General features: G+C 36.1%; 1 protein-coding gene across 1 annotated transcript; it reads right to left on the bottom strand.

Moving 5' to 3' along the window:
- Nucleotides 1–4,043: 4,043 nt before the first annotated feature.
- On the bottom strand, nucleotides 4,044–4,397 carry LOC146928801 (uncharacterized). Its single transcript, XM_085707127.1, has one exon. The coding sequence runs from the start codon at nucleotides 4,395–4,397 to the stop codon at nucleotides 4,044–4,046; it is 354 nt and encodes a 117-aa protein (XP_085563253.1).
- Nucleotides 4,398–9,861: the final 5,464 nt, after the last annotated feature.

The following is a 9,861-nucleotide window of genomic DNA, read 5'->3' as shown; positions in this document are numbered from 1 at the left end:
GAGTTCTTCCTAGCCCTAGGCTAGTGATAACCTTGGGGAAAAGCCTATGGTTACCACGTGTCTAAAATACAACCTGCCGGTTGATTATACGTGTGTGGACATTCTTGTCTAGACGGAAGGGCACACTAGAATCCGTCTTAGATTCTTCATAACATGTTATAGGCTTTACTAATATCATATGGGTCATGGCGGTCAAGGGATCCTAGTACCGCTTTGCTAAGATACGTTAAACGCACCGAAGCCTACTCTTAGAATTCATGACACAAACCTATACCGAACGAATAGGGAAACCTAAGTTCGTCTTCGGCATAACATCCATTTCATGTTCTATTCCACTACTTACTCATGTCTAACATAATCATAATCATGCATGGTCATATTCATTAAATCATTATGTTAGCGTGAATCAAACAAACATTATCTTGGTTCGTTTTACGGAGAGCCCTGGGTGGAGTAACCCCGAGAACTATCCCATACATGACCGATGTACGTACATTGGACTCCCTCAGTGTTGTGCGGGTCCCTTACGGCTTGAATCGTTCCCCTTAGATCGGGAACCTCCCGTATCCCCCTAACGTGGATAACAAGAGACACGAGCACCTACATCTTATAATAGTTTTGTTCTTATGCATACATGAATGGTTACATATAAACTTGCTTGCTTACCACGGGTCCATGACCTACCCAATTACTGGTAAAGTACTTACATGCTTGTGCTATTCATACATGGTTTATCATACTAGTTCTCGACTTTCTATGTCGAGGCTCTATGTTTTCTCCCATTCTTAGAGTTATTCCTACCCTCATCAAAGATCTTATCATAACATCTCGTATATCATTCATCATTGAAGTTGTTAATGTTGTTCATGCATTTCATTCTTAATATCCTGAGATATAATGTGCAATGACTACTTGATATTGAGGGGTTTTCTATAGTTATAATCAACTGCAAGCAAAAGCCTCGTCGAAATAACTGCATCACAGAAAGTTTTATGAAAAGGTAATGTGCTGTGAAAATCATAGTACGATATAAAGCATCGTAGTACGATTTCCTGTACATCGTAGTACGATATAAAGCATCGTAGTACGATCTGTGAGCAGTTTTTTGTGGCATTTTGCCTCGGGAAATATCGTAGTACGATTTCTCTCATCGTGCTATGATTTTCATTCACCAGACCTGCAAAAATTCGTGTCTTTTGATCTCTAATCCTCAAAACCAAGTTTCCAAAGCATACAAAACACCCAAAACATATAGAAAACAGCTTTGAATGATTACATGGCAACAAACAACATAATTTCAATGAATTATAGCAAAAGGGGGTACTAAACCCTAAGTTCATGATTTCTAACTTAACATTTTCATCATTTATCATAACACACACAACCCATAGGTAGAAGGATCTATCTAAAGAACTCACCTCAAGAGAGTTTGAAGTTGTTTCCAAGCCTCCACACAACAAAAACCCTAACAAGAAAACTAGTTGGTGAAGTTGTTCAAGTTCCTATGTTTCTTCCACCAAAAGCTTCATACCATACTTAATTGCTTGCTTGAAAGAGAAAGATCAAAGAAGAAGATGGATTCAAGAAGGGAGGGGGACCGATTTCTAGAGATGGAAGAGAGAAAGAAGATTTGTTGGTAACCTAGAGAGAGAAGCTTGAATGAAAAATGAATATTTTGGGCCTAAATCCTTTATATAGTCCTTAAGCTCAAATGACTATTATGCCCTTTTTCCTTAAACGTGCGTATTGTATCGTTTTCAGATATTACGTTAAGTCCTAATACGCGGGATGTTACACATACATTTTTGTAGCTTGTTTTTCATTGGTTTAACGTAGAGTTGAGATTGTTGACAAAGCCATATATCCACTATGGGGGTATTTTAATCACATATTATGTAAAAGGAAGTTATGTTGAGCTTAGCTTGCAGTTTAATATGAACAAGTAGATTTTACCTTACAAAATTCAATTAAATTTTTCATTGTGATGGAACAACTCACGATGCGACGAATTTATGTTTTAGACAATATTTTAGTGTTTTTATACTTTTTTTAAGGGTTTTAACGTCAAAGGACTTAAAGAAAACTAACATAAACACTTGGAAAACTATGAAATGAGATTTAAAGCTTAGGAAGGAGAATTAAATATATCTTTCATTTTTTCATCATGTGTAATATCTTTATCTCTAATATTTTTATCTCAGTTCCTATGAATAGATAAACCCTTTTGGTTAAGATAAAAATACACATTTTTTGGACTTATTTTTAATTAATTCTCGTATTATTTATGACATTGATATTTTTGTGTTTTTCACATTTTGTTTGTATTTGTGATGTTTGTTCTTTACTTAATTTTGAATTGTTTTTTAGGGTTAATTGAATATTAAAATATAGTTAGTAATAAATTATACAAGTTTTTAACAATCTTTTGGTTGCGAGCAATTTTTTTTTTTATGAATCGATATTTTTCCTTTTGTAACATGACTTATTCATTCATTTCTTTATGAATTATGCTCTTCTTCCAACAAGTTTCGCTTCCACCCAACCAAACTGACCAAAATTCCCCTGCGATTATTAACTAACGCTGCGTGAGTTAACTCACGCAGAGTGTTAACACATGCGTGAGTTAACTCACGCTTTTCTGATATATCAGTACAACATTAAATGATGTACTGATATGCATTTAATGCAAAGTGTGTCATTAATAACCTGTAATCTTTACACGCTCATAATTGAAGTGAATCACGCCAGTTTAACAACAAAATCACAGAATCGCACGTAAACGATCAAAATTACACAAAATCATCGTTTTTCTCACGATCGCATAATCACACATAACGATCCAAACGGTCCAAATTTCACAAATTCGTCGGTAATGACCCGCAATCACATAATCACAATTAACGATCCGTAAGCGATCCAAATTACATGAATTTGTACTTAAATTCCCAAAATCACATAACGGTCCAAATAACCAAAATTCATCGTTTTTCTCAAAATCACATAATCACATATAAACGATCTAAATTACATAAATCTGTCGGTATTGACGCGTAATCACTTAACCGCATATAATGACACATAAACGATCCAAATTACATCAATTTGTCCTTAAATTCTCAAAATCACAAAATCTCACATAAACGATCCAAATTACACATAAACACAAATTCATTAAAATTCAACAATACAGACACAAATTCAAACAAATTACGATATTACACATTAATAAATATTATACTTCATTGGATCGGACGAAAAGATGTAAAAGGCTATTTTCAACCATCACGCGAAACATGTAATCAACGTCGCTATCATCTTTGAGTAGTTGTGGAAAATACACGGTCTTCCAACGGTCCTCTTCCTTATCCTCCCCCAAGTCCACGCCTGGAACTTGTACTACTACATAACATGTTCTGTGATTTGAACCAATATGGATAAAGAAGTCGTCAAGTTTTGCCTTCACCTCGTCCAACTTGTCGGTGGGGTTTACGACGAAGCCCTCTTTTTCACATCTACATAACGAACTTCAAGTTTAACTGGATCTTGTGCATCTTCAGACATGTTTCACTTCACAAAAATATAATGAAAAACAAATATGAGAGAAATGAGATAAAATAAATAGTTGAATTATTAGTGACAAAGTAATGCAAGAAATAATTGGTGTGACATAACCGGCCACCAAAAAAATTCACTTCATATAATATATATAATATTAGTTAAATATTAGCCACAAATATCCGAATTACATAACCGGCCACCCAAAATTACGTCGGGGGTGTAATACCACCAAAAACTACGACGAACACAGACAAACCAAAAAGTGTCATAACCTATAACCTATCTAAGAAGTCTAGTGACATTCCTAAATTTTCGTCTTCTTCCATGTCTTCCATGACTTCAAATTCTTGTTCATTTTTTTGCGGAGTGGGAGTATTATCACAAATAATTGGATTGTGCTCATTTGTTGGCTTCTTTGGCGGCTTCGGCTCCTTGGACATGAGTTCATTGAATGTGTCTTGTCTATCCAAAAATTCAAAATGCCATTACTCCGCCTCACCAATCTTGTTGTTCATCCACTCCATACAACTCGGTGGTAACAGACAACCTTCTTTCAAAATAACATGAAGATAGTGGTTGGAAATTAAGCAAAGACACATGATGTTGGAATGTGGCTTAAGTGGTGGAGCACTTCGGATTGGGAAATATGTCTCACATACACCACCCATTTCGGGCAAAGTCAATAGAACAACGACTCTATTGTAGCAAGTAGCAATAATGTGACTCATATCCGGAGTGGTCATCCACTTATCCACCAGCGCAATACCACTTCTACTTGTTGGAGGGTGTAAACCATTCAAGATTTTGTTATAACGCTCCTCCGTGTCATATATCGGCATGTAGTCACTTATGATTTCTCAACTCATGAATAAGTGCTTGACGAACCAATACATGATCTTCCTCATCCATCCCCAAGTGCCTAGCTATGACCCGGAAACCACAATTACCATTCCCTCTAACATTCACAATGTCTTCAATGTAAGGTCTCATAAGATTTGGAATTTGTGAAATGTATGGGATATTCCGAAACAGTTTTGAAGTAGAGGATGAAGCTTGTGAGCGGGAGTAAGTGCCAAGGCGTGCATCTTTCTACTTTGGAAGTGACCTCTTGGTTTTTGAAGGTTGACTATCCGGATTTTGAGAATCAATAGTTTCCCACCTAGAGGGGATTCGACCCGTTGATGACACTTTGAGTGTACTCCTCTTCCTTTTATGTGCTCCCTTGGTTACCGCCTTTTTTTAAGGTGGACACAAACTTGTGGTTTCCGGAAATGCTATTTGGCGCATCATCTCTTTGATGTAGAGTTTCATATTGTAAGGGATTGTCTTGAGACGTTCTTAAATGCCATTCCACTCTTCCATCATGGAAAAATCATCATCAATCTCTTGTCCTTGTACACTTAACCTTTTCCAATGAGGGTATATATCATCCAAGACTGTTTTATCTTGGTTTTCGGGTGTCAAACATTGATTACGTTTGAACCTTTTAAACCGGTGATATCTTATTTTTTCTTGGGAAGGGAAAAAGTAAGCAAAACCCTTGAGAATCGAGGTCCGGGAGTTGTTTTCGCTACGGGAAGGTGTTAGGCACCCATAACGACTATAGTATCCTATAGGAACCGTCTTTAATTTCTACGCGCGCGCTTTATTTTTAAATGCTATTTTGAAAGATGATTTTAAACCTAAGAATATTCTAAGTGAAGAATTGGAGGGAGAAGAATGTGTTTGAATTTTTATTTTAGTTGAATTGAAGGAATTTTGTTCCTTGCCTACGTACCCGTTTAAGGGATCAAATCCACCGTAGTTCTCTCTCAAAAATGTTTTTGTTTTTGTTGGTTGATTTTAAGTTCGAAAATAGGATTTTGAAGAATGGAGATTGAGAGGCCTTGAAGGCATGAGAATTTAATAAAAGAGTGGGGTTTGATTAGTCATTTTGCAAAAACAAGTCAAAGTATGATTAAAGTTTATTGAAATTTGATTAAGAAAATGAAAAGGAAAATCAATGGGGTTTTGACCCCAAGGTTTATTGTAAAAAGATTTGAGTGAAGTTTGTTCATATTTTTTGGAAAATGATTTTTCTAAGTATAAAGCCTAGACATTCATCTAAACATGCAATCCTAAACATACATCTAAACATGCATATTCTAGCTATATACCTAAAGTGGTGTGTGTGCATGTGTCGGTGCTTGTGTCGGTGTACATTATTAGAGTCCATTGTCCTTTACATCATACCCTAGATACATTCTATGGCCTCTTTGCCAAGAAAATTAAAAGTGCATAAAGGAAAATATTACAAAACTCCTAAATGTTTACATTCTAACTTTGGTACAAATTAAATTGCAAGAAAGAAATAGAGATGAATATGGGATGAAATGGAGATGCTTATGAAATGATGAAACATGAAATGAAAGGAGTTAGTAGCACATGACAATATCAAAGGAAATAAAGCAAGAGAAACACTAGAACATAAAGGATAGAAAATGAGTGCAAACATGGCTAAAATTTGTTCATAGAATGCAAGAACCATATGACCTATAATTCTCACATTCCCATGCATTTTTTAAAGGTTTAGAATCAAGTCTTGGAATGGGAATTAAGGCAACATGGTTTACTTGGCATTTTAAAACAAAACTTTAGGCATATTTGCATTATTACACAACTAACTTGTAAGCTAAGTAATCAATCAAGATTCATACTCATGCATCAATAACAAGCACAAACAGTGGCTAAACTTCTATGGAATCAAGTGGCATAGGTCACCAAAATTCATCAAGCAATTTGGATTGAAATCAAGCAAAGTTTCACTCATTTTTAGCACAAAATATGACAAAAATAGCAAGAAAATTAACACCTTATTTTTTAACCAATTTTAACATGTGAAAATTATCACAAAATGCTACAAAACTATCAAGAAACCTATATGAATTTTTAAGAATTTTTTTTAAAGTTTTTTGGGCTAAAAATTACAAGAAAATTGCTAGTTTTAACAAAAAAATAAGAAAAAAATGCTTCAAGTGCTTTTCTCAAGTTTTAGCACAAAAAAAGTCACCAAAATGTCAAGAAAAATATTAAGAACACATTAGAAAAATTTTAGGATTTTTTATAAACAAATTTGGGCAGACAAGGGTGCAAATACTAAAAGGCAGTGTTCATATAGCACAAAACAAGCAGGGGCGAAATCCAGTAAAGAAAAGAGACCTAGGCCCAAAGCCTTGATGGGTTCTGGATCGCAGAGAGACACAGGAGCCATAGGATTGATCCAGGGATCCAAACCCTAGATCAAACGGTGGAGAAGAAAAATGGAACCGGTTTGGAGATGAACCAGCCTGGTTCAGATGAACCGGCTTGGTTCACCCCCCCTATATAAACATGTTTATACCGGTTTGATCATTCTTCTCATTCGTTTCTCTCTCTAAGTTTCCTTAGAGAGATAAGCTCCTTCTTCTCTCTACATCTTCATCTTCAAACTCACGTTTCCTGGAAAGAACGAAGAACAACGATGAAGATTCCGGCGGTGGTTAGGTTTCCGGTGACGGAACCACCGCGTCGGAATCTTATTTCTGACTATTTTTGAAAACCTTTTACATCAATGTGTTCGTTCTTCCTTCCTGAGTTCGAAAACCTAAACCGTTTTTCCTAAAGATCACTAGATCAGTGTAGATCTATACTTGAAATTAGGGTTTCGAACTGTTTCAAAATTTTTTTAACAACTTTCGAAAGAGGCTTTCACGTTCTTGTTCGATCTACACTGATCAATGAAGAAACATCACTTGCACAATTGAAAACTGAGAAATAACGGTGAGTTTGGGGTTTACCTCTTTGGATTCTGGAGATTCGAACAAAGATCCACGCAAATCTTTTGGTAAGTTGTTGAATCCGAAAATAAATCGGCGTTCTTCCTTCTCTTCTTCACAGGTTTGATTCTAGTTCTTCGATCCTCTTCTTCTCTCTCTTGATGTTTTCTTTGCGATCGCGTTGAATTCGTCAGTTGTGGATGGATTCACGCTTGAATTGCAATGAATCAACGTTCAATGATGAGGATTCTCTCAGAGAACCACTGAGAACTTCAAACAATTCGTAGAAACTCTGTTGAATTGGACATGCTTTTTGCTTCGATTCTCTGGCAATTTGTGTTGATTCTAGTGTTTTTTGATGAGAAAATCAATGGAAGATTGATGCGGTGGTGAATCTGAGAGCTTGTGGTGGTGAAATTCTGTTATGGTGGTGGCAGAATTCTGTTACGGTGGTGATGGAATTCTGTTACGGTGGTGATAGGGCTTTGGAGAAGAGAGAGAAGGTTGTTAGGACCTTCTCTGTGATGATGTGTCGTTTTTTTGGAATGGTGATCATTCTGACTTTGACTTGAGTTGGCAGGGCTTTATAGGTGCCATGTGTGCCACTGGACGAATAGGAAACTGCCACCTGGACTTGGACTAAGGTTCGAAGAAAATGACTGGATTTGGACTTGGGCCTTTTTGCAATTTTGGAAAACCTGAAGGACTGTTCTGCAAACGAAGGAAACTAAAGGGACAAAACTGAAAAAATGGAAAAGAGGACTTAATTGCAATTAAAAACTTAAAAAGACAATTGAAATAAAAAGGACTATTATGCAAAAAATGTGAAATTAAAGGTCTAAAAAGAAAATTAAAAGGGACTTGAATGAAATTTTGGACACTTTGGACTTAGAAAAAAAAATACTAAAAATAAAATTGGAATAAAAAATGGTAACTTGACTAAACGTAAAGTGAAACGTCTAAAATTTGACAAAACGGACTAAAATGAACCAATGGCCTAAATGAGGTACTTTAAAGTACCTCTCTGCCGAAATTTCGTGTGAAATGACCAAAACGCCCCTAGGGCTAAAACAACTGTAAATGACTCAGATACGAATTTTAAAATGGATTTTTAACAAGGAATTGAAGCAAAGACTTATTCAAGAAAAATTAACAGACTCAGAGACAATTTTTAAGATTTAAACAGGGTTTTAACACATGAAAAGACTAAAATGCCCCTAGGGGCAAAACTGACCCAAAATGACTTCAAATGCAATTTTTGGAAAGGGTTTTGACATAGAATGAAACAGAGACTTATTCAAACTACTTGAAAGGACTCAAACAAAATTTTAAAGATTGGAAGAGATTTTGACATAAGAAATGACTAAAATGCCCTTTTTCCCTGAATTTTGCAAATAAAATTGAAATAAAATGCAGAGACAGATGTAATTGATCAGAGACAGTTCAAATGGCTTGAAATGCAAGAAAAGAGGAAACAAGTATTTTTAGGTCCAAAATTAGGGTATAACAGCTGCCCCTATTTAAGTTTCTTTGTCCGGAGAGTCAAGAGACGAAGTCTTAGAGTTGACGGGACGAAGATACTTAAATATTAGCATTTGCACTGCTTTTGGACATAAAAATACGCTTTCAGATTTTTAAGAATGTGAATGCCATGCAATACTTTGATTATGAATGCAAAACAAACAACTGGAGTCTATGGAACATGTCATGTCACTGGGGATTCAGGTGGACATTGACAGGGTAGACAAACCAGGGAGTAGGAAACAGGGTACAAGTTGTTCTTTGGGTCGAACTAGCCACTTGACCAGGGAATACAAAACAAAAGATAGGTGCAAGCTGTTCTTGGGATTGAACTTGGCACTTGACCGGAAACATAGACATATAGGCAGATACAAGTTGTTCTTTGGATCGAACTTGACACTTGGTTGAAGATACAAACAGATAGGCAGACACAAACTGTTCTTTTGGATTGAACTGGCTGTTTGGCTGGAGACATAGACAAAAGGGTTGCTACAAGCTGTTTCTTTGGATCGAACTTGCTTGTTGGATTATCACCACGTCATGTGGGAAGGTGCAGACTGTTCTCTTAGATCGAACTTGTCGTTTGACCGACAACAAAGCATAAGCTGGGTACAAACTGTTCTTCAGATTGAACTTGCCGTCTGACTGGTAACAAAGCATGAGCTGGGTATAAACTGTTCTTTTTAGATCGAACTTGTCGTCTGACTGGTAACAAAGCATGAGCTGGGTACAAACTGTTCTTTTTAGATCGAACTTGTCGTTTGTCCGGAAGCATAGGTATATAAGCAGGTACAAGTGGTTCTTTTTTTGGATCGAACCTGGCACTTGACCAGTAACATGATACAAATTGAAAGTCTGGTTTAACAAGATACCAATTGAGGGTAAATTGTCATTGACTTGATTTGAAAATAGACATGACCATTTTTGTTGGCCCAAAAACAAATTGAGAGTGAATTGACATTGATTTGGAATTGAATTGGAAGTTGAC

Source organism: Medicago sativa, chromosome 4 (genome assembly GCF_051527215.1).
Source record: "Medicago sativa cultivar Bolivia chromosome 4, Bolivia_mono, whole genome shotgun sequence".
Lineage (NCBI taxonomy): Eukaryota > Viridiplantae > Streptophyta > Magnoliopsida > Fabales > Fabaceae > Medicago > Medicago sativa.
This window is presented reverse-complemented; position numbering and strand designations above follow the sequence as displayed.